This window comes from Hipposideros armiger, unplaced genomic scaffold (genome assembly GCF_001890085.2).
Source record: "Hipposideros armiger isolate ML-2016 unplaced genomic scaffold, ASM189008v1 scaffold_830, whole genome shotgun sequence".
In the NCBI taxonomy this organism is placed as follows: domain Eukaryota; kingdom Metazoa; phylum Chordata; class Mammalia; order Chiroptera; family Hipposideridae; genus Hipposideros; species Hipposideros armiger.
Genome location: NW_017732180.1, coordinates 96948 through 121352, shown reverse-complemented (window position 1 = coordinate 121352; position 24405 = coordinate 96948). Strand labels below are relative to the sequence as shown.

General features: G+C 50.8%; 1 protein-coding gene across 1 annotated transcript in view; it reads left to right on the top strand.

Moving 5' to 3' along the window:
- Positions 1-24405, top strand: part of XYLT1 (xylosyltransferase 1) — a gene marked incomplete at its 5' end in the record, with an annotated part of 333684 nt that overhangs the window by 239804 nt on the left and 69475 nt on the right. The window contains 2 exons of the mRNA XM_019629188.1: positions 14246-14418; positions 15396-15598. Coding sequence (XP_019484733.1) covers positions 14246-14418; positions 15396-15598 — 376 coding nt within the window. The remainder of the gene's footprint in view (positions 1-14245; positions 14419-15395; positions 15599-24405) is intronic.

Sequence of the window (24405 nt, the reverse complement as noted above, 5' to 3'; positions counted from 1 at the left end):
TTGCTCAGGTGAGTCTAGTGTGCAGCCAGGGCTGAGAATCCGTGGCTGAGGCCAGTGGCTTTTAGACACTTGAGCTAACAAGCTGGAGGGCTTGTTAAAACCACCGACTGCTGGTCCCCCAGCCCAGAGTTTCGGATTTAAAAGGTTTCTGTGGGGGCAGGGAGGAACAAATGAAATTTTCATTTCCGACAAGTTCCTAGGTATTACTCATGTTGCAGGTCAGAGACCCCATTTTGAGAACGTCTAGAGCTGTGCTTCCCCCACGGAGTGATTTTGACCCTCCCCCCAGGGGACGTTTGTCAATAAACGGAGACATTTCGGGGAGGGTGTGGCTGGCATCTAGCGGGTAGGGGCCAGGGAGGCAACTAAACATTGTATGGGGCACAGGACAGCCCTCACCGCCCACAACAAAGAATCATCTGCCCCCAAGTAGCAATAGTGCTGAGGTTGGAAAACCCCAATCTAGAGTGCACAGTGGCATAGCAGCACTTGGGGGAACAGGAAGCTTTGGTTCCGAGTGAGCGTGGCTGTGGGAGCCTGTGTGGAGACAGATGCCCAGAATCTTGCTGGGCCAAGTCTGGTCATAGAGCATGGGACTCAAAGTCAGGTCCACCTGTACGCTAGTCTCTTCTGCACCTCCCGGCTCTGTGACCTTGCGCAAGTTCCTTACCCGCTCTGAGCCTGGGACAGTATCCGTAAGTGGGGGTAACTTCCATGTGCAGCATTGGTAGCAGAGGTAACAAGCCTGTGAAGGAACCTCAAAAATGTTAAGTGCTTCCCTGGCATATATTCATATTCTCTCTCTCTCTCTCTCTCTCTCTCTCTCTCTCTCTCTCATGCACGCAGGAAGATACCCTGCCCTGCCCCCATGCCTACCCCCTGAAAACTCCCAACAATACCCTCCTGGGCCCCTGAAGCCCGGAAAGTAAATATTGAAGGAAGGACCTACACGTCCTCCCATGACGGCTGGGGCTGCTTGGCGTCCCTCTGTACCTGGCCTTCACCTGCCCTCGTTGGTTTGACAGATTCGGCACATCCCAGTTGGGAAGCAAGTTTGCGGAGCCTGATTCACACTCCCCAAACTTCCTTCACACACCTCTCATCTCCGCGATTTTGCCATAGCCACATCCCACCTGCCTTAGTCTTCTCAGGTTTTCATTGCAATCGACTCACTTCCATTTCTACTTAAGTCAATGTTACTTCAAAAGTAATTTTGTGTGACTGCCGTACGTGGGAATCTGGCTATCACTTGGCATAAAGAGACAGCAGCCGTGCAAATGAACTGGTGACATCCAAACAGTGGTATTCATGCCAGCCGGGTACTCCTGTTGCCTGCCAAAGATGCCAGTTTTTTTTGTTTCTTTTTTTGTTCTTTTTATTGGGGAACAGTGTGTTGTTTCCAGGACCCATCAGCTCCAAGTCAAATAGTTGTTTCAATCTAGTTGTGGAGGGCGCAGCTCAGTGGCCCATGTGGGGATAGAACTGGCAACCTTGGTGTTGTGAGCACTGTGCTCTAGCCAACTGAGCTAACCAGCTGCCCCCCAAAGATGCCAGTTTTGTGGGCAGATCTCCCCTTGTTGGAAAAGGAAGCCCAGTAACGAGTGCTGTTGGGGACACGTTTGCATTGACTGGAGACTTCTGAGTGGGCTGATCGGGAGGTCTGGTTGAGAACTGAAAAGGAACTGTCCCACCCTGACCCGGTGCCATTTGGTGTCCTCTCAGCGAGCCACGGAAATGTCCTTGGGGAATTCTAACATCATGGTCAAGAACCCCAGCTCTGAAGTCCTCAAGGACAGGTCCTGGCCCACCAGCCCTCAGTCACTCGGACAGTTAACAGAGCCGTGCCACATGGGCTCAACATCCGGCTCCTCCACTGTTGAGCTGTGTGGCCTTATTCTGACAAGGCTATGGCTTTTAGGCCTTCCCTCAGAACTGAGTGTCCTTTGACAGATGAGGAAACTGAGGCAGGGGTTAGCCACGTGACCTGTAAGCAAATGGTGGGCTCAGGATGCAGCCCCAAGCTGAGATCCCACAGAAAATGACCGAGCCAAGAAGTGCAGGGTGAATTCCTCAAGATAGACAGACAGATAGACAGACAGATGATAGATAGATAGATAGATAGATGATAGATAGATAGATAGATAGATAGATGAATGATAGATAGATAGAAGATAGATAGATGATAGATAGGTAGATGATAGAAGATAGATAGATAGATAGATAGATAGATAGATAGATAGATAAAAACATAGTTACCACTCAGCAATTCCCCTTCGGGATATATACTTGAACTGCTTGAAAGCAGAGTCTCAGAAAGAGAGCTAAAGATTCATAGCCGCATTATTCCCAAGAGCCAAAAAGTGGAAGCAACATGCTATCTATCAACGGATGGATGGCTACACAGACTGTGGTCTGGCCACACAGTGGACTATTACTCAGCCTTAAAGAGGAAGGACATTCTGACACCTGCGACAGCATGGGTGAACCCTGAAAACATGATGCTCAGTGAAAGAAACCAGTCACAAAAGAGCCAGTATTATACAGTTCTACTTCTATGCGGTCTCCAGAGCGGCCAAAGTCACAGGGACGGAAAGTAGAACGCTGGTTGCCAGGGGCTGGGGGGAGTAGGAAATTGTTGTTTAATGGGTGGAGTTTCAGTTTTATGAGATAAAAATATTCTGGAGATGGATGGTGGTGATGGTTGCACAACAGTGTGAATGTACTTAACATTATTGAACTGCCCTCTTCAAAAGAGACAAGATGCTAAATTTTATGTTGTGTGTGGGCTTGGAGAGCCTGTGGGGGATGGGTACAGAAGAAGGGATGGGGGAGGGTCAGGGATGGCTTCACTAGAAAGGGTCGTTTCCCCCAGACCCAGAGGGCGGTGTCCCAGCCTGCTCTGTCCTTGGACCCGTGTTCTCAGCTCCCCTCTCCCGACGCCACCATCCCCACTTAATGCCCCCTCCTCACTTCTCATTCAGTTGGGCTGGAGGTGAGGGCAGTGAGCTAGCAGCAGCCCTGATGCTGGAGGACGGCCGGGCACTTGCCTGGCTGCTCCCAGGGTCCTGAGCAGGGGTGCTCCAGCTGCCGCAAAGCCTCAAGGAGAAGGGGGAACCCAGCCCCCCGCCAGTCGCTGGATGAGTGGAGACCGTCCCGTGTAACAGCTCAGGCCTGAGTCTTCCACTCCAGCCTCCCGAGTGTGGACCAAGCTAGCCGGCTTAATCCATCAGTCAGAGATCGTTCATTCACGAGGACCTCTCCTCCAAGCTCAGCTCTGTGCCAGACTGGGGGCCGAGACGGCATCCTAGAAGAGAGAAAACCTTGGCCTTGGCTCCTGGGGAACCAACAGCAATCCAGAAAAGCAACCTGATGTGGCGTGTGCATACAACGGAATATTATTCGGCCGTGAGAAAGAAAGACGTGCTGCCACTTGTGCCAGCGTAGATGGGCCTCGAGGACATGACGCTAAGTGTAGTAAGTCAGGGAAAGACAGGCGCTGCATGGCTATCACTTATGTGTGGAATCTAAAATTTAAATAAAAAATCAAACTCCTAGAAATGGAGAGTAGAATGGTGGTTGCCAGGAACTGGAGGGTGAGGCAAATAGGGGAAGGTTGGTAAAAAGATGCAACCCTTCGGTTACAAGATGAATAATGCCTGAGGATCTAATGCAAAACATGGTGACGACAGTTGATAACATGGTATTACAGAATTAAAATTTGCTAAGCCAATAGAACTTAAATGTTCTCACCAAAAAAAAAAAAAAAAGCAAGAGAGAGCATTAGGTAAATATGTGAGGTGATGGATGTGTTAATTAACTGGATGGATGGGGGGATTCTTTTACAATGTACACGACTATCAAATCACCCCCAGAATCTACATTAAATATCTTACAGTTTATGTCAATTATACCTTAATGAAGCTGGAAAAAAAAAAAAGAAAGGCAGGGAGGGAGGGGAGAAAACCAAGCCTCTCTCCAGGGAAGACAGTTTTCTGTACAGCGGTGCTAATTCCACGACGGTGTTAGAATCTCCGACTGTGGAAATTTCATCTTCATCTAATAGAAAAACATGGGTTTTGGAGTCTGGCCGACCTGCGTGTTTATTTCCGTTCTGTCTCTGTAGAGAGCGTCGGTTTTCATCAATCAGTAGCTCTCGGCCTCAGAGCCCTCCACAGGAAGGTGGGGGTTATAAGTCATGGCACCTGCCGCCTTAGGCCTTGGGAACATTAAATAGCGGAATCACATATGCACAGTATTTAGGACATAAAATAGTGTGCCTTTCGCATCGTTATTGTTCGGTAAGAATGCTCAGCGCTCAGGAAGGCAAATGCCTCGTCCAGGGTCCCATGGCAGGTTCACGGCGGAAGCAGGTGCTGAATCCAGACGTGTGGCTTCTGGGCTCGCCCTACGGCACCTTTTCCAGACTCACTGGGATCAGGAGCTGCTTCCTGGGCACGGGGCATTGCCCAAGTGCCGATCACCAGAAACCGGCATTGAAGGTCCCCGGTGGGAAAAAGGCAGCTCCTCCCACGTCTGGCCAAGAGCCCGGAACCTGTCACAGCACCTCCTCCCGGTGACATGAGTCCCGCTCCCCGGCACCGTGCCTGCAGCTGGTGTGACACCGTGTCCCCTCCACGCCCCGTGGGATCAGGCATGGATTGATTGCTCAGCCCTCTGTATTTCCTGTAAGTTTCGCCATACCTTGGTAGGAACATGCCGACGAGATCTATGCTCTGAACACCGTCGTAAGAATACAGTATTGCTGACCGAGACTGTACCGCAGCAGGTCTCTAGGGCTGGTTTATCTTGCTCGCCTGGGCTTCCATGCCTGGTGACAATCCTTTCTCATTTCCCCTTTGCCCCGTAGCCCCTGGCAAACCACCATTCCGCTCTGTGAGTCTGTGACTTTCACCATCTGAGACACCTCATGTGTATGAGTGGAACCGTGCAGCATTTGTCTTTCTGTGAGTGGCTTATCACCCTCAGTGTCACATCCTCAGCATTTATCCTGATGGAAACCACTATGGTGCAGCTACTGTGGACAACAGAGTGGAGGTACCTTAAACAATTAAAACCAGGAACAGCACGTGATCATCCCCACTTTACAGAGGAAGAACCGGCGATCAGAGTGGATCTCAGGAGCAGTATCTTTCCAAAGTCTCCACAGTGAAGAGCCGGCACTGGGCGCCAGTTCAGAATCCCAGTGCTGTGTCTCCCCCGGGGGCAGCTAGCTGGGGGCATGCCAGCTTGGCCGGCGCTCCTGACCTGAGCCCCACTGGCACACAACCTCCTTTCCCAAGACCCAACCAGCCCTCTTGCTTGGAACCAAGTCAGAAAGCTCCCCTTTTTGCGGCCGGAAGAGGCCCTCTCAATATAAATAGAATAGAGGGCTTTGTTGGAGAAATATCTATTCCAGCCAAGGCTCCTTTGCTCAGCATTTGTTAGTAATTGTGGTCTCAGGCGAACGCCTCGGAGGGACATTCCGGACGTGGGTGTTTATTTGCCAGCATGGGCTCCAGCGTGTATACAGCCCCGGGAGCCCTTGCAGCCTTAAGATACGGCCCTGTCGCTGGGCCGTTTGGTTAAACCAAACTCAATCCTGGTCACTGAGGATGAAGAAGCTGATAGAAATGACACTAACACTGATGACAATGATGACAGTTCTTGTTTATTGAGCATTTACTACATGGCAGGCACTGTGCTCCATACTGGACACGGGCATCCACGTGAGACAGATGCTGTGAGTACAACATACCCATTTCACAGATAAGGAAACTGAGGCTTGGAGAGCTCACAGGCCCAGCCCAAGGTCACACAGATCTGCCTGACAGGAGGCCACGATTGTAACGCCTGCACCCTGCTTTCCTCTCCTGGATCATATTTCTACAAGGTACCACAGGCACGCTCATTGCCAGTGTCACAGCACACTGACCCTTGCAAAGCACCTTCGTCTTCACCATGCCTTCGGACCTTGAGGATTACATAGTCCTATTGGACCCGTGACGATACTGACAAATACGAGGTCAGACAATTAAGTTTGTGAACTCATCCTAGAAAAAGTGCTACATACCTCGTTGCTGAATATCACTATGGTCACCTTCGAAGTACTCCCCTTGGGAAACAATGCACTGACGCCAGAGCCTAGTCCACCCTTCAAAGCAATTTTGGAACTCTTTTTCTGGAATGGCCATCAGAGCTGTCATCGTATTATCCTTGATGTCCTGAATGTCATCAAGATGTCTTCCTTTTGATATTTCCTTTATCTTCAGGTAAAGAAAGAAGTGATTGGGGGCCAGATCAGGTAAGTAAGGAGCGTGTTCCAATACAGTTATTTGCTTACTGGCTAAAAACTCGCTCACAGGCGGTGCTGTGTGAGCTGGTGCATTGTCATGATGCAAGAGCCAAGAATTGTTGGCGAAAAGTTCAGGTCGTCTTTTTCACGCGGCCTTTTCAGCACTTCCAAATAGTAAACTTGGTTCACTGTTTGTCCAGATGGTACAAATTCATAATGAATAATCCCTCTGATGTCAAAAAAGGTTAGCAACATCGTTGCAACAAGTTCGAGAATTTCATGGCCCCATCTCCTATAGGGTCTGGGTTGCAGGCCTACCGTGGCACAGCTCTCTGTGACTTCCTATCCTTGGCCTTCACAGCTGTGCTGCAGAAATAAACTTGATACTATCCCCCACAGACCTGGCTTTGTAACATTTCTCTGAAGCCAGCTTCTCCCGCTGCCTCTAATCACTCTGATTCTTTCACTTAGTTTCTGTTTTGTGCCACAGGAACCTGATTACATTGTTAAAGCCACAGTTCTCTTTAGGAGCTCGGGAGCGTTTGGGTTTCAGTCTGTAAGGACACACATAACTCTGACCGCATGTCACTGTTATCTGCTCTGTAGTTGAGAGTCAACTGACATGCTCCTCCTAGGAACAGAGTTTCCTCTTTTTGAAATGGGGGCAATTTGATCCAGCAACATGGCACTGAGAGGAGCGTGCCAGACCCGCTGCCTTCTCAGCTCAGCCACATCCTCACTGGGACGTCTCTGAGCTTCAGCGTCCTCTGTCGTATAACGGGAAGGTAATAACTCTTTTCTGGTAGAAGTTTGCATAGAAGTATAAGTAAGTAAGTAAGTAAGTAAGTAAGTAAATAAATAAATAAATAAATAAGTAAATAAATCATGCACCGAAATTGCGTATCACATGGTAGGTGCTCGATGAACAGCTGGTGTTAGAACTATCAGCAAACCACCTGTACGATTATGTTTCATCATAAAAGCAGTCCATTTTACAAAATTCAGATAATGCAGGAAAGTATAAAGAAGACGTGAAAAAGTGCCATGCCACACTATATGGGCCTCTGTTAATAGTTGGGAGCATGTCTTTTATATGGTTACGGATTATATTTTCTGCATCTCTTTTGCTTGATATATTATAGACCATGTTCTGTATCAGTATTAATAAGACCTCTGCGTTGATTCTTATTTCAGACCATTATAAGCGCTATTGAGGTCGGGGCCCCAGGACCTTTGCACTGGCTATGCCAGCTACCCAGAATCCTCCTCCACCCCTAATAATTATACGGCTCACTCCCTCATTTCATTTAGAGCGTGCTTGCATGTCTTCACCGGCCACCCTAGCCAAATAAACCCCATCCCTTAACGTGCTTTCCTTTCTTTTTCTTCCTAGCCTTTATCACTCGCTGTAGTTGTAGTCTCTGTTTGCTTACTTTTTATGGGCTTGCTACCCCACTGGACTAAGCATTCGGGAAAGGACTCTGCCTGCTGGTGTGACACAGGAGACACCGAATGGATGAATAAATGAACAAAGGGACATCTTTTATAGAGACGTACATACGTGTCTTCTCCTCCCCTTAGGATAGATTCTGTCCCTTAGGATAGCAGTGGAGTTGCTGGGTGAAGGGGCGTGCGTATTTAAAATTGCAGGACTTGTTGCCACATGGCATCTGACGAAGTTGTGCCGGCTCCCTCCCCCTCCAGCAGGACAGGAGAGTGTCCGCTCCCTGGTTCCTGCCCATGCTGGCATCTCGCCACCATCCACCGAAGAACCACCCCTAGCGTAGGAGGCCGCACGCTTTGCAGGACAACAGGCCCAGAAATGGTGGCCAGGGTGTGAGGTGGCCCATGTCTGCGGTGTGGTTTATGGCCACCTCCAGCTCCCCCGTGTGGGAGCAGCTTGCCAGAAAGGTCATTATAGGAGCTAGGGATGTGGAACAAAAATGAGGAGCTGGCTATTGCCAGCTGGCAGAGGGCACCGTGTCCGCCTCGGCCCCTCGAAGGCCACCCCACCCCCTCCCCTGCTGCAACGTGGGGCAGAAAGCTCACTCATTCACTCTCTTGTTTACTCAATAAACTGTGCCAAGGTCCTACTATGCGCCAGTCTGGGGAGCAGTCGCAGCCGCGGTTCTGGAGCCAACCTGAGAAGGCTCCACCACGTTTGGTGGGGCCCCTGGGCGAGTGGCTTTGCCTCGCTGAGCCCCGGCTTCTAACTGCATCCCTTGCCTCATGAGAGGGCGGGAGTCGGCCAGGTGACAGGGGAGGGGCAGGTATGTAAAGGACAGAGGTAGGTGGGGCAGGACAAGTGGTCCTCGGCCTGGAGGCGGTTTCTGATTCTGAGATTCCGGGAGCCTGTGTGCCTTTGCTGGTAAAGCCTGCGATGCTCTGAGGTTGAATGGACCCAGTTTGGCCCCCCTCCGTCCCTCTGTCTCTAATGTGTCTGATGATATGTGTTTGTCTATATTTATACCTGTGTGTGCCTGTCTTTCTCAGTGTTTCTATTTCAGCCTCTCTATATGTTTCTCTCTTCACAGGTGGGAGTAAAGGAGAGGTCTGTCTGTCTGCAGGTCTCTGTTGGCTCCCAGTGTGCGTGTGGCCTCTCTCTATCCCTGTTCATTTTCACTCTATCATCTATCATTTTCTATCTGCGTATCTTTTTCTCTTGTATTTCTCTCTCTCTCTCTCTCTCTCTCTCTATCTCTATCTCTATCTCTATCTCTATCTCTATCTCTATCTCTATCTCTCTCTGCCTGCCTGCCTGCCTCTCACCCCCATCGCCATCTCTCCCTCTGTGTGTGTCTCCTTTCTCTGGGTATTTTTGGTCCTTTCCCACCCACCCCTACCCCCAAAATAGCTGTCCTCCAGAAGCACTCTGGGATTTTGTTCCCTCTTCTCTTCGTTGCTCCCCAGACCAACCGCCTGACCTATGGGTGACTTTCTATGTAAGTGGGGGAGTGCTGGAGTGAGCGTGTTTGATTCCCAGTCAGTGCTCCCTCCCCTTCTCTGGGAGCCTGTCTGTGTCTTTCCATCTGTGAAGCTCCTCTGCATTCTAAAACCACAAAGAGAAGCTACACAAGGCTTTCCTCGACACTGGTGCACAAGTCCCTTTAGAGATCACAGAATCTCCACGCCCACCCTCCCAGCCCCCTGCTCTCTGCTTCAGCAGAGCGCAGTGGAGATAGTAGGGCGGACTTGGAGCTCAGCCACTTGCAGCTTCCACGCCCACCTCTGTCCTCACTCGCTGTGTGACTGGGAGATAACGTGCTGACCTCTCTGAGCCTCAGAGCATGATGTGGCATTCCTCCCAGAACCCCCAACACAGCGCTGATGTGTAGCAGGACCTCAGGAGATGTCAGCTCCTCTGGACCACGGCAGCCGCTCTTTTCCAGAATGCATTCATTCATTCACTCATTCACCAATCACAGCAAGAGACATCACATCTGGAGAGCACAGGCTGATCCCAAAGGTCCATCATTTCAATTGCTAAGAATCCAGATGGTTGTTACCCAGGGACCCTGGGCAGGGATGAGTGGTATTACCTGGGTTCAGTGGGAGCCCCTACAGATGGGACTTCCTAGGAAATAGAGTGTCGTGGGCCACGTTTAGACCTTTGAAAAATCACCCAGTGAAATTCAGGTGGAAAAAAGTGGCTCAAGTAGCCGTTGCTTTGAAGCATCCCTTCCTTTGTTTGATAAAGAGTGTCCCTGGGAGGCAAGGAGAGGTCGTGGCCAGCGTGGCTAAGGTGGGTGCACTGCCTCTGGGCCGCGTTTGTGGGAAGAGAATACAGTAAAACCTTGGATTGCGAGTAATGTGGTTTGCGAGTGTTCTGCAAGACGAGCAAACATTTCTAATACATTTTAACTTGGTAAATGAGCAATGTCTTGCAATACGAGTACCTTGTTTCTGGAATGAATTATGCTCGCAAACCAAGGTATTACTGTGTAAGCTTTTCTCTGTTATCTTTTTACGTTGGATTCTCATACTCCTTAATCCATTTATCATCCATTTGTGAAACAGGCTCATGTCCTGCATGTCTGTGTCCTCCAGGCTTGGTCCAGGGCTAGTAAATGGGAGGTTTTAAGGATGCTTCTTGGTTAGTTGAATGGATGATGGATGGATGGATGGATGGATAGATAGGTGGGCAGATGGATGGATGATGGATGGATAATGGATGGATGGATGGATGGTTGGCTGGATTGTTGTATGAATGTTTCAAGGGACATGATCCCTCTAGGCAGACCTCATCCCCATATGATCACCAGGAAAGCCCAGTGTATTTGTGATTGATTTGGAGTGAAGATTAGAGTGTGGTTAGGAGAACTCTCTGGTTGCTGCTCCATCTGTGTTCAACCAGAGCCAAGAGGACAGTTACCCCCAGAATCACAGCTACCTATTGAACAGCCGAGGAGCCAAAGACATTGCACTCATCGGGAGAGTTTTAAGAAATGGGCTCGGAAGCTTTGGGCTGAACTCTCTGAGGTCTCCTCTGTTCCCTGCAGGCAGATTGCTCATGCCTTACCCACCCTCTAGGAGCATTCTGAACACACTTCTGTTATAAAACAATTAAGCATTGTCTTCTGTTTTCCTCAATCGGCTGAGAGCTCCTCAAAAGCAAGGATTTTTCCCCCCCAGATTTTATTTTTCAGGTCCATAGCATAGCACTCGGCATGGAGTATAAGCTAAGTTAATATTGCATGGCTCGATGAGTTGATAGTTAGATGGTTGGAAGAGTGGATGCATGGATGATTTGCTTCGAGGATGATGGGTAAGTAGATGGGTGGATGGATGGTTAGTTTTAAAGGTGATGGGTGGCTGGATGGATGGATGAATGGATGATTGGTTTCTTGGATGATAGTCTGTTGAATGCTTTGCTAAATGGCTAGTCAAATGGTTTGGTGGATGGGTAGTTGGATTTGGATGGATGAATGGATGGATGGTTGAATGGATGGATGATGGATGGATGGATGGATGGTTGGTTTTTTGGGTGATAAGTCTTTTGAGTGTTTTGCTAAATGGCTAGTCAAATGGTTTGGTGGATGGGTAGTTGGATTTGGATGGATGAATGGATGGGTTGGATGGTTGGATGGATCGATGGATGGATGGATGGTTGGTTGGTTTTTTGGTTGATAGTCTTTTGAGTGCTTTGCTAAATATGGCTAGTCAAATGGTTTGGTGGATGGGTAGTTGGATTTGGATGGATGAATGGATGGATGGGATGGTTGGATGGATCGATGGATGGATGGATGGTTGGTTGGTTTTTTGGTTGATAGTCTTTTGAGTGCTTTGCTAAATATGGCTAGTCAAATGGTTTGGTGGATGGGTAGTTGGATTTGGATGGATGGATGGATGGATGGATGGATGGATGGAAAGATGGAAAGATGTGACCTTATTGGCCACTAGAGTCAGCTTCCTATATGATACAGAAATCCTCTGTGCGAAAACCTCTGATGATCCTCAAACACATGCCTAGCGACATGCAATAACCCACTTACAAGTTATTTCCCTAACTAACAGTCAGAACTGTGACAGACTTCTTAAAATTCTGGGTATGGTAATGTAGTGTATATTAGTGGGTAAGGACATAGGCTTTGGAAGCAGAGCTGGGTTTGAATCTTAGCTGAACTATTCAAAGTAGTGTGACCTTGAACAAATAAATTCCTTGGCGCCTCTAAGCTGTCAGGGTTTCCTCATTTGCAAAATGGAGATAAAAGCACTCTGTTGTTATTGTGGTAGCTTAGGATGGTGTCAGGTGGTTGCTGGACTTATCATGGTGATCATTTCTTTCGGTATATAAATGTTGAATAACTGTGGTGTACTCCTGAAACTAATACAATATTGTAAGTTAACTATATTTTAATAAAAATCTTTAAAAAAATGTGAAACAATCTATTTCAATTATAATATTGGATAGTCTTATGAGGTACAGTTCATAGATGATCTGCTTTTTCTCCCTGGAATACCTATTTACTTTAAAACATGCCCAATAAAATTTTAACATTTGTCACCAAAAAAAGCACTATCTTGAAGGCTTGTTACAAGGATTAAGTGAAAAACTGGATGGTGAGGGCAGGTCAGTGCTCAATCAAATGTATTATTATGGTGCTGGACCAAAATGTGCTATCCTGTAGCTCTGTTTCCCCACCAAGAGCCGCGTGTGTGCCAGATATCGCTGTAGTGTGATGTACTCAGTGACAAACACGCCTGAAATAGCCCCTCATCTCTCGGAGTTTATGTTCTATGGGGTAGTCAAACAACAAACAAGTAAACGGATAAACAGTTTCAGATGGCGTTAAAAGCTGTGCTGAAAACTGAAAGAGGGTGGATGAAGAGAGTGACGTGGGTGGCGGGGGACAAGGTGGGCTTTGATTGAGCTGTGAGCTCAGGACAAGCGGATGCAGCCCGGCAAAGATCTAAGGAGAGGGTGTTCCAGGTAGCAAGAATGGCCCGCGAGAAAAGGTCCTGAGGCAGAAACGAGCTTGCTCAAGGTGAATAGCGAGGTAGATAGCAGGGCTGTCAGGGCACAGAGGCGTGCAGAAGGCTCGTGGGGGCTGTGGGGGCTGTGCGTGGGACTGGACGCTAGCCCCGGTAGTCTCATCCTGTCCTCTGGGACACCATAGAAGGCGCCTTGTGCGTTTGGCGGCCGTTCGGCTTCCTGGTGACAGCTGACAGGTTCCCCATCTCCTGACCTCCTGGCTAAACACTCCCAGGTGTGAGCTTTCCTGGATGACATCTGGGACACCTGCAACTAGCTCCCGCCTCCCCGCTGACCGAGTTCTGGACCCATAAACGTAGAACCCACGAGAAGCAATGTTGGACTCCAAGGCAGTCTGGCTGAGGAAAGCCAGGCGCTCGCTTGTGGGAATTGTAGGGAGTGAAACCAAGAAGCTGTGCTTTTTCTGGAAACCAGGCCTTGGAGCATACGGGAATGGAGGGGCAAGGAGGCTGTGAGGCTGCTTCTGGGATAAAAGACGAAGCGCCAGGTGGATCTGGGCCTTTAAGAGAAATGGGGACGAGCGGTGGCTGACCTCTCGCTGGGCTGATCTAGGAGTCAGGCGGGTTCCGTAGGAGCCTGACCCTCTCTGTCACTTGGCAGTGCTTTCTCTGTGTCTCCATGTGGGGACAAAGGGCTGTTAGAGGCTTCCAGCTTCACGTATACCAGGAAAAGAACACCCTATCTAGTTGTTCCAACAAAAGTCTAGAATTCTGTTTTCTTGGCTCATTAGCTTGGGAGGGTCACACATGTACCTCTGAGCCACACAAATGGCGGGCAGGGAGAGTCAGTGTTCTAATTGCCCGGGCCAAAGCTCTGTGACCGCCCCTGATATTGATAACGGAGGGAGACCCTCCCTGTCCACGTGGACTGAGAATGGAGGATGGGGGAGATCTCCCCAAGATATCGGGTGACACATCTTCCTTATGCGAGATGAAAGAGTCGCAGAGATCTTCGTGCAACTTTGGGTCTACCACCAATAGTACTGGACGCTTCAAATTTTGCTAAGAGGGTAGATCTCATGTTATCTGTTCTCCCCACGTTTTTTTGTTTGTTTTGTTTTTAAATTGACGCTCTTAGGAGGAGGACGGAGAGGAGAGTCTGGACAGGCGAGCACAGCATCTTGCATTTCTAACTCAGAATTAGCTTCTCCTTCCTCCAGGGCTCAGAGACACATCTCTTATGCCTCTCATTTCCTCTGGCTTCGTAGTTTAATATGTGCTCACACATCCATCTGCTTTTTTAAGCTCCTCTGGGGATGGAAACCGTGACTTAAGCACCTCGGGGTCCCCAGTTCCTGTGGCACCAGCTCAGCATAGGGTCCAGGACATTCATGCTTAAGTGGAGTTTGGTTACTGTGCCCCCCGCTCCTGGTAGCCCCCCAGAGGGAGCATCAGAGGAGCTGCAGCCCCAGAGGAACCGCCGAGCCTCACCCCACTTGTGGTCTCTCGGGTTCTCCCCAGGCAAAACCACCAAGAACGTGCAGTGGGACGAGGACTCGGTGGAGTATATGCTGGCCAACCCGGTGAGAATCGCCTTCGTCCTGGTGGTCCACGGCCGGGCCTCGCGTCAGCTGCAGCGCATGTTCAAGGCCATCTACCACAAGGACCACTTCTACTACATCCACGTGGACAAGGTCAGGACGCCCTCCACGTGCACGGCCAGCCCTTCCTGTGGGGATGCCTGCCCCCCTGCAAGCCTGTCCCCTAGCAGGGGACACTCCTTGGCTGAATAGCTGTGTGTGTGTGTGTGTGTGTGTGTGTGTGTGTCTGTCTGTCTCTGTCTCTCTCTCTGTGTGTGTGTGTGTGTGTGTGTGTGTGTGTCTGTGTGTGTCTGTGTGTGTGTCAGTTTCAGAGTTCCCAGCTGTGACTTTAGACTCTCTCCATAAACGTGTTTTCCTTACCTCTTTTCCTCACTGCCCCACTGCCCAATGCAGTGCCTGCCACTTTTTGAGGGCAGCTACCCCAGGGATGGGCACGCTTTCTCTACAAAGGACCAGCTAGTACATATATTAGGCTTAAAGGCCGCACCCTCTCTGTTGTGTGAAAGCAGCCATAAAAAAAAAATACATATGTGCATGTGTGTGGCTGTTCCACTAAACCTTCATTTACCAAACCCTGCAGCAGGCCTGCTGACCCCTGAGCTGTCTTGTCCCAAAGGTTTCTGTCGGTCTGCTGACGTGATCTGATTATATACTTAGGAGGCCAAGGGACGCCTGATCTGAAAGGTCTGCTGCTAGCCGGCCTGCAAGAGGGTGCTGGAGAAACCCCACCCCTCACAATACCCGTCAGATGGAGACACAGCCATGTTTCTTAGCTTGTTGTCCTCAGCCGGCACACATCAGTCTTGTATAAAAATGCGGAGACCTAGGCTCCCGGTGAACCAGTAGCTCAGAGGCGTGGCCAGGTACTCTGCATTGCAAATTGCTAAAAGGAAATGATACAAATAACAAAGTTTTGAATAGTGATGCGGACAGGCGCCCCAGACCTGAACCAGTCACGTGGCCAAGTTCAGAATTCCTGTCACCTGGAAGGGAAAAGGCAGAGCGGGGACAAGGGGCAGGGCTGGTGTCTTCTGGGCTGCTGACTGTCACCCTTTCTCTCCTGGAAAAAGCGCTCCAATTACCTGCATCGACAAGTGCTCCAGTTCGCCAGGCAGTATGACAATGTCCGTGTCACCCCCTGGAGGATGGCCACCATCTGGGGGGGCGCCAGCCTCCTGTCCACATACCTGCAGAGCATGCGGGACCTCCTGGAGATGGCCGACTGGCCCTGGGACTTCTTCATCAACCTCAGCGCCGCTGACTACCCCATCAGGTAAGGCAGCCGCGGCCCCACGCCGGCCTGCGCCGAGGCCACGCTTCCACTCGCTCCCCTGGTCACAGCTGCGCCAGCAGAGGCCGGGGCGGTTCCGCCTGAGTGAGGCGCCCTGGAGGGCTTCTGCCCCCTCTCGACAGATCTCTCAGCATAGGATCCGCCTTGCACCCGACAGTCTTTCGTGCATTCGTTCGTTCATTCATTCAGCAGACATTTATTGGGTGCGCCGTTTTCCCAGTTCTGTTTGAGGAAACACTGGAGACCGAAAGCCCTGCCCACAAGGCACTTCCATCCAAGTGGGGGAGGCAGATACAAACACGATGAGCCAAATGGTACATGGGGAAAGCAAAGCAGAGAGAAGACGCGGGGGAGAGGTGTCATTTTAACGACAGTGGCAGGAGCGTCCTTGTGGAGGAGGGAGGAGGAGGGAGTCAGGCAGGCAGGGGACGAGGTCCAGGCAGTGGGAAGACGGGGGGTGAGCCCTGAGGTGGGGGAGGAACCGCGGGGCGGACAGCAGTAAAAGACAGAAGGTCGGCGAGGAAACAGGGCGAGATCATGCAGACTCTAGAACTTGGCTGTTACGCGAAGCAAGATGGGAACCACTGGCTTGTTTCGAGGCGGAGGAAGGACAAGGTGTGGCGTGGAGTTCTACTGAAAGGGGCAGAGTGGAGGAAGGTGGGGGTCGGGTCGGACAGCCCAGGCAGGATCACCCACAGGCAGGTGTCTTTGTCCACTTGAGGACTATGGGTGTTTTGTGTGTTTTGGCTCCTGTCAAATTTTAGCAAATGGGTTGATTGCCTCCATTTTAAAACTGGGAGGTTTCACGTGAAACCACTGGTTGTGAGCCTTGTCTCGGGGGTCTGCCCACTCTGGGCCTGCAGCCGTTTGGCGCTCAGTGGTTTAGGGCTGGGAGAGCAGCCAGCAGCCCCGAGGTGGCGGAGATGCCACAAGGAGGGACTGTTGCTTTGCACAAATACTGGTCTGCTCTTTCAAGCAGACCATAAGCGAAGAAAACCCCTCTAGCGATCTTGTAAAGGAAGGAGAGTGCAAGAGCATGGACTGTGGTTCCCATCAAGGAGGCACCTCTTTGCCTGACCATGCCTTCCACCCCGATTTACCGAGAAGGCTGAAAGGATGCGGTGAAGGAGAGTCTGTCCCTTCCCTGATGGCATGCGGACGTTGCGTACAATATTCCCAGAAGAGCTGGATAAAAGCACCTTAAAAAACAAACAAACAAAGCAACGCTTTTATCAGGGCGGTTTTCAAACATGAACAAGAGTACCGAGAATAGGATAATGACAGCTCCCCCACCCCCTGCCGTCAACATCACCCAGTTTGAACTGTGATCAATTCATGGCAGCCTCGTACCTTCTCTGCTCTCAGCTCTTCCCCCAACCCCAGTGAAGCATCTCCAAGACATCATAAAATGGTGTCTGTAAATATTTCAGTATTCATTTCTCTTTGAACGTAACATCAATATGATTGTGACACCTAAAATATTAACAGGCATCCCTAATGTCATCAAATATCGAGGCCACGTGTTCCCAGGAGTTTGGGTTTTGAATCAGGATCTAAATGAAGGACAGGCATGGAGGGACGGCCTCTGTGTAAAGCCGGAAACGGTTTCCGTCTGCTTCACAACTGGTTTCTGGGGCTTGGCCGCATCCTGGGCTTGGTGGCATCCCACTGTCTCCTAGGAGACCCTGGACTCTGGAGGGGATCCGGGGCAGGCACAGTTTTTGCTCATTGTAGGCAAGATACACCTGGCACCCTCGAACCTGAGAAAGATGTCGGGGTTTAGAAAGATACCTGTTTCTTTTGTTTGTGGGAACAGCAGGGATAAAAGGGTGTGATTTTGAAGCACCGCTGGCAGATTTTTACTTATTTACAAATTCAATATTCAAACATTCATCCCACAAACATTTATTAAGCAATTACAGTGCTAGGCAGCATTTGGGCATTTAGTGAACGAAAGCCGCCCAGACCCTATCCGGCGGTATCCTACTTGGGAAGATGGAATTAGATAATCGTGCAAGAGAGCATCGTGCAGTGTGGGAAAGGGCTATAAAGAAAGAAAGACGCTGCGAGTGCGAGAAGGGCGTAATCAGGAGGTCGGAAAGGCCTCTGACGACGCAGTTTGGGGTTGAGAAGGATAAGGAGGGATTGCCAGGCCCATGAAAACGAGGTCGTTCTAGGCTCGGAGTCCCCAGCCTGGGCACGAGTGACACGTTGGGCTGGATCGTGTGTGCCACGGGGGCGTCCCGTGCATTGTAGGGTGTTTAGCAGCGTCCCTGTTCTCTGCTCCCCCTAGATGCCAGTAGCACTCCACCTCCAGTCACTTGTGACACCCACAAAGATCTCCAGATGTTATCTCCCCAATGGGGCAAAATCACCTCTAGCCGACAGCGTTCCAGTTCCTGAGAGAGAGAACAGCCGGCACAAGACTCGGGTCAGAGACGAGCTAGCTGCATTCGAGAAAGTTAAACATGGATAGCGGATAATAAAAAATGAGGAGAGGTTAGTGTACAGAAGTACAGGGCAAGGGTGGGTTAGAGCATTCGCCCACCATCTCCCAAGGAAGGACCGAGTTCAGAAATATCCCAAAATGCTGAGTGTAGCAGCTAGCCTGGGTGGTACTTCCTTCAACCCTCAAAGCAAACCTGTTTTACAGACGGGCAGACTGAGGCCCAAGGTCATGTAAGGAGCCCGTGGCACAGTGGGGACTAGAATCAGTTCTGTCTGGTTCCAAGGTTGGTGTTCTTTGTGCTTGAAGTTGGCCCCTTGGGGATGTCAGCTGGCTGAGAGGGGTGGGATGGCCTCAGGCCACCTAGAGAGCACAGCCACCCATGCCTGGACAGGGTAGTGATTGCACCACTTGCCATCAGGGAATGTCATGAAAGAAGGTCACCTATTGTCCCCAAGTCTGACAAGCTATGGTCACGATTCCCACACTCTTTTCCCTCTAGACCTCCAGTGGAGGCCCCAGAGGTTATTTTAGACTAGGTCATCAGATGGTGGAACTTAGCCCGAGGTCCCTTGAGGTCGAGTAGAGGTGCCCAAGGTCTATGGAGGTCGGGGAGAGGTGCCCAAGGCCTATGACCCTTCAGGACATTCACGTCGGGTCTCGAGGCTGCCCCCGAGAGGCCCTATATTGATTTGCAGTTGGAAGCCATGACCATGGCCGCTTAACCAAGTCAGCATTGCAAGGGTGTCTGCATTGCTAGCATTTCAGCATCCAAGTGGATGCGTGCTCCGGCTCTCAGCAGATGGCCACGGTTTGAGTCCGAGTCCTGCCACTTCACTAGCACACGACCATCAGCAAGTAAATTCAATCTTTGTGGAATCTGGATGTGATGGTACAACCTAGCAGAGCGTTCGGCACTTAAGAAGTGCTCAGTAAATGTCAGCTGTTAATTCCTGAGCCATACCCAGGAGACCCAGAAATTCTTTCTGAGACCATGTGCCCAACCTGTTCTGGGGTTCAGAGAAGAGAGCCCTCCTATGTCTAGGTGTTTTAGCTTTAGGCTCCAGGCCTCTCTGCATCTCTGCCGGCCTGCCTTCCTCTCCCTGTCCCTCTCACTGCTCTCATGTCTGTGCCCCCCCCCCAGTCCTTCTGCCCCCTGCGTTTCACAAGCCCGATGGCCAGGGGCGCTTCATGCATCAAGCACTGCTGGTTCCTCTTGCTGTTGTTTTCGTGAAGTCGCCCAACACAAAAACATATGAATTTTGCAGATGAATGGTTTTATCCTGGGCGACTCGGATAGGCTTTCACTTCCCATCTGCTGCTCCATCTGTAGCTTCCAAATCCACTTCTCCCATCCCAGGAAGGGTGAGCACACTTAGGAGCCTTCCCGAAAGGTCAGGCGTGCCCAAGTTGAAGCCCCTGAGAGGCTCTGAAACCTTGGGGGACATCCTGGGGCAGAACCCGCCCCGCGTGGCTACTCTGGCTGTTTGGGGTTTGATTTCGCACCCCCATCCCCCGCCGTGTCTGGTGCCCAGCTCTGAATGGGGGTCCGGACTCTTCCCCTCTTAGATAGTAAAGGCTCCTGGTCTCCAGTAGCCACTAGCCCTGGACATAGACAGCCTGGTTACAGAGTCTCGGCTGCCACCGACTGGCCAGGTGACTTGGCACAAGCTGCATTGGCTTTCTGTGTCTCCGTTTCTATAGAGGCACAGTATTGGTGCCTAGTTGATGGGGCTGTTAGGAGGATTAAAGGAAACATTGCACATTGAGGGCATCACATGGTGCCTGACTCACAGAAAGTGATTGAGAAACACAGGCTGTTAGCATCACAGCGGTGGAATCGGGAGGGACCACAGGCTGGACTTAATCATCAGCTGAGTTGCTTTCCTGTCTCCTGTTACTCATGAAAAGACCAGGAAAACATGTCTTGAGCTCACATCTCTTTCGAAAGTGGGAAACGCAGAGTTAGACTGTGTTTCAAGGAAAGACGAGCGTTTCAAGGGAAATCAGGACAGAACGCACTCGTTTGCAACCGTGAAGGATGTTATGTATTTGGATGATGCAAGCTAAGCGTGTTCAAAGAATCCAGGCCTTTCCACCCGGCTGTTGCTGACATGACCTCCTGGCCCATGTAGGCCCTTGGCTGGAGCTGTTGAGGTATCCAGTGCATGGATGAAAACGGGGGTTTTCAAACGCTGAGACGCTGCGAGGTCCTGAATCATCAAAGGACATGCTGGTTTTATTTGAAATACTGTGTTTACTAAAGCAGGAAACTGCGCTCTCCTGTTAGGTAGAGAGGGATGGGTCCAAAAGCTGTCCACGCTGTTGCCTGGCTGGGCCAGAGGTACCAGACCCCACACTGTCTGTCCCCCTCTGGCCCAGTGTCTTGGGGCAAATCATATGCAAAGGGAGGAGGGCCGAGTGTGTCCCCGGCCCGGCCAGGGCCCACGTTCTGTCTGTCTGTCTATCTGTGGCGGGTGTGCACGCGCGTGCTCGTGGCAGGGGAAATAGCACTGAAATTTTTCAAGCTTGACCCATGGTGTGCTACTTGGGCCTCTTGTTGATCCACGGCAGTGAGGTCTAAGCCAGGGGGCCCGCTGTGTGGACATTTACGTAACACTGGGCTGTAGACCCAGGCCACCATCCTGAGATGCCCCCCGGGAGGGACCCAGGCCGGGAACATCAGAGCTGCTCTGGGGTGTCTCAGCAGGAAACGCCGGCTCGTGAAGACAGGAAGCAGGTATCCGGGGCGCCCAGGACCCGTGTTTACATGAGACTAATCAAGTGAGGCTCACACCCAGATCCAGTAAACATTTCCTGTGTACCTACTATGTGTCAGGCCCTCCACGGGGCCCGTGAACACATATTTTTGTCTTCAGCTTCATCCCCCAAAATGAAACTGCCACTGTGTAAGAACGTTGAAAGAGGCTGGTGTTCAAACCGAATTTCTGGCACACTTCGCATGCAATTCACGGCCTCAATGAGGGTGTCAGACAGGCCCTGGTCGCCCCAGGCGTCGGCAGGGCTGCGCCCCTCTGCAGGCTCTCGGGGAGGGTGCTGCCTGCGTGTTCCTCATTTCTGTTGGTGGCTGTCTGTCCTTGGCATCCACGTCTCCTAGATGCCTCCCTCCGATCTGTTCCATCTTCCTTTGGCCCTCTTTCCCGTATGTCTGTCTCTCTTCACGTGGCCTTCCCACAGGGACTCGGGGCCCACCCTAATCCATATGACTTCATCTTAACTAATTGCATCTACAAAGACCCCATTTCCAAGGAAGGTTCCCTTCTGAGGTTCGGTGTGGATGTGAATTCAACCCAGGACAGCCACTGTCACCCTCACGGGACTGAGTACAGGGTGCAGCTGCCCCAGGGGAGGCACGGTGCAGCCCTGGGTCTCCAGCGGCGTCTGGAGTGGGCATTGCTGAGAGCCCTTCTGAAGGCAGTTACTACACAGACTCCATCCTCTCACCTCTGTGTCGGGATGGACCTGGCTTTTTTCTGCTCCCTCATCCAGCAGCCATTTCCTGCCATGTGCCCAGCTCTGGGGGTACAGGAGTCAGACAGGGTCCCTCCACAGGGAGCATGGCATCCTGTGACATGGTTCTCAACAGGGGAGCATCAGGGTTCCATGTGATTCTTGGAAGGTTTCTTTACAAGACCTTTGAAATATCAGGACTCCACCCCAGACCAGCTGAATGGATGTTCCCTGTGGGAGGTAGGAATCTATAGATACCCTTAACGCTCTCCAGGGGATTGGAATACACAGTGAGAGAACAAAACCACTGGTCTGGGGGAGCCACAGACACCCGTCACTTAATGACAGTAATAAATAGCAAGGTAAACGCTAGATGGAAAATACCTAATTAGCCTCCGTCCTCCATGGAAGTCATACTGGGGGGCCCGACGCCCAGATCTTTGGGTGTGACCGTCTAGCTCATCGGCCACTTTCTCAGAATCCAACCACTTTTACCCTTGGGATGTTCAGAGACGCACGCCTTCTTTCCTGCGACCCCAAAACCCTGGTGTGACGCCCCACCCAGTGGGAATCTCCACCCAGACGATGTGCGAGTTAGAAAGGGCGTCCCTGCCTAGGCTGCTGTTCGCAAGGAAGCTGGAAAATCACGCAGCAGTGATGCCGTTAACACTTTTGTTCGCCTCTAGTAGCAAACTCATCATTTCCCCAGCCCTGTTATGTTTTCAGCCTGGCGGAGCGCATTCCCGCCTTTGCAGAAACGCGGTTTGCCCTTCTCCCGCCCGCGGCTCTGGGTCTCCTGAGCCATGTTTCAGGTTGGACAGCTCCCCGGGCTTCCTGGGGGCAAGGACTGATCCCGAGTGTCCCCCGGACAAATGGAATGAGGCTGGAGTTCCTGCAGCTCTCGCGGGACTCGGTTAAAAGCACCGAGGCTCCTCGGGAAGCCAAGAGTGGTCCTGTCGGTTTAGAACGCTGCCTTGGCTGACGCAAATAAGGAATGATGTTTCTGGAAGGTTGGAGGCATTCACATAATCAGTGCAGAAGGAGGCAGAACAAACGGAGGCATGGTGGGGCTCTTCCACCAAAGCGAGGCCGCTGCTTGGCTTAAATTCATGCCAGACATGATGTCAGTTTGCCATTTTCGTTCTTTCATTACTGGAAAAAAAAATTCAGCGTTTTGGGGAAAATAGATGGTTTTATCTTGTGTCATATATTGATTCTTTGGTCAGCCAAGAGTAGAGCTTGTTGGTCATTCATTCATTCATTCATTCATTCATTCACACTTGCTGATTGAGAACCTCCTGGACACCAAGCAATGTTCTAGACCAGAGCTGTCCAACAGGACTTGTGGGGTGACAGGGGTGCCCTGTAACTCATTCCGTGCAGTGCCACCAGCACCATGTGGCCATTGAGAGCTTGGAATGTGCTTTGAGCAGCTCCGTTTTAAATTCGATTTGGTTTGGATTTAAATGTAAACAAGTAGCAGATGGAGCAGCTCAGTTCTGGATGCTCAGGATGGAGACGTGAACAAAGCCGATTAAAAACTCGTGTCCTTGTGGGCCTCACGTTTGTGTCGGGGAGCAGGGGGGCGGGAGGCAGAAATACTTCCACTAGAGAGAATTACAGCGCCGGTAAGAAATGAGAGGGAGCAGACGCTGCCAGTTCAGAAACAAACATGGTTTCCATCCTCTGCCACCTTGATGGTTCCAGATCCCAGACTGACCGTGCATTGAATGTTGCGAGTATTTTCTTCCTAACGTCTCCCTCCCCAGATCTCATAGTTCTCTGCCTTCTTGTTGGCAGCTGCTGTCTATGTGTCTGTGGATGGAACCTTTTCAACCCTGGGCACCTTCCTGCCCAGTGCATTTAGCATGTTTCCTTCTTGGGAAAGCAAAGCTTTCATTTAGATGGCGTGTCCACCCATGGGCAAAAGCACGGGTGGTGTGCGTCCTGGGCATTTGGGTGTGAGACCAGCATGGTCCACAGCATGGGTGGTCCACACTGTGGAGCCTGTTATTTTATCCCTGCCACCTTCTTCACGTCTAACTGCAGGTAAAGGTTTTTCTCAAGGGTAACCTAGAAGGGCAGCGCGTCTGAAAAAGTCAAGTGGAACAGGGAGGGATGTGTCTACGCCTTTTCATTGATGATGGCAGAGACTTAGGTGAGCACGGACCCAATTGGGTGGCTAGATGGAACTGGATATTATTATTATTATTATTATTATTATTATTATTATTATTATTCACATCCTTCCCCCTCCTGTAGCAACTTTGAGTTATTATTGCCCAGCATGGAGAGTGGTCAGGAGTGGATTCTCAAAATAGGTGCCTGGGGAAGCCCTTCAAGTCCTTTCCGGCTCCAGGAGGTGATAACATCAGCTAGCATTTCGTGAGCGCTTAGCATGCGTGGGATCCTGGGACAGGGGACTCCCATGTGTTATCAAATGTCACAGCAACCCCGGAAAGTGGAGACTGTCGCTGTATCCCGTATTACAGATGAAGAAACTGAGCCTGAGAGAAGTTAAGGAATGTGCCCTGTGTCTCACAGCTGGAGGGGGTCAGAGCCGTGGTTGACACCCCTGCTGCTTTCATCGCTGGGGAAAACAAAACCAAAAGAAGACCTGAGTTCTTCACCAAAAGGTCATACATACCCACTGGGTAGCTGGGGACTGAAGCCGCCCCACGTATTCTCCCACCTCATTCTGTTCATCTGGATGGAAACCCCAAGGCAGCAATGTCCGCGACCCGGAGAGAAACAGTGCACATCAGAGCTGGAATCGAGAGTCAACCAGCATTCAGCCAGCTGCTAAACTGCTGTCACCTTCTGCTCCAGTCCTCACAGCATCCCCGGGAGTGGTGCAGAGATGGACACTCAG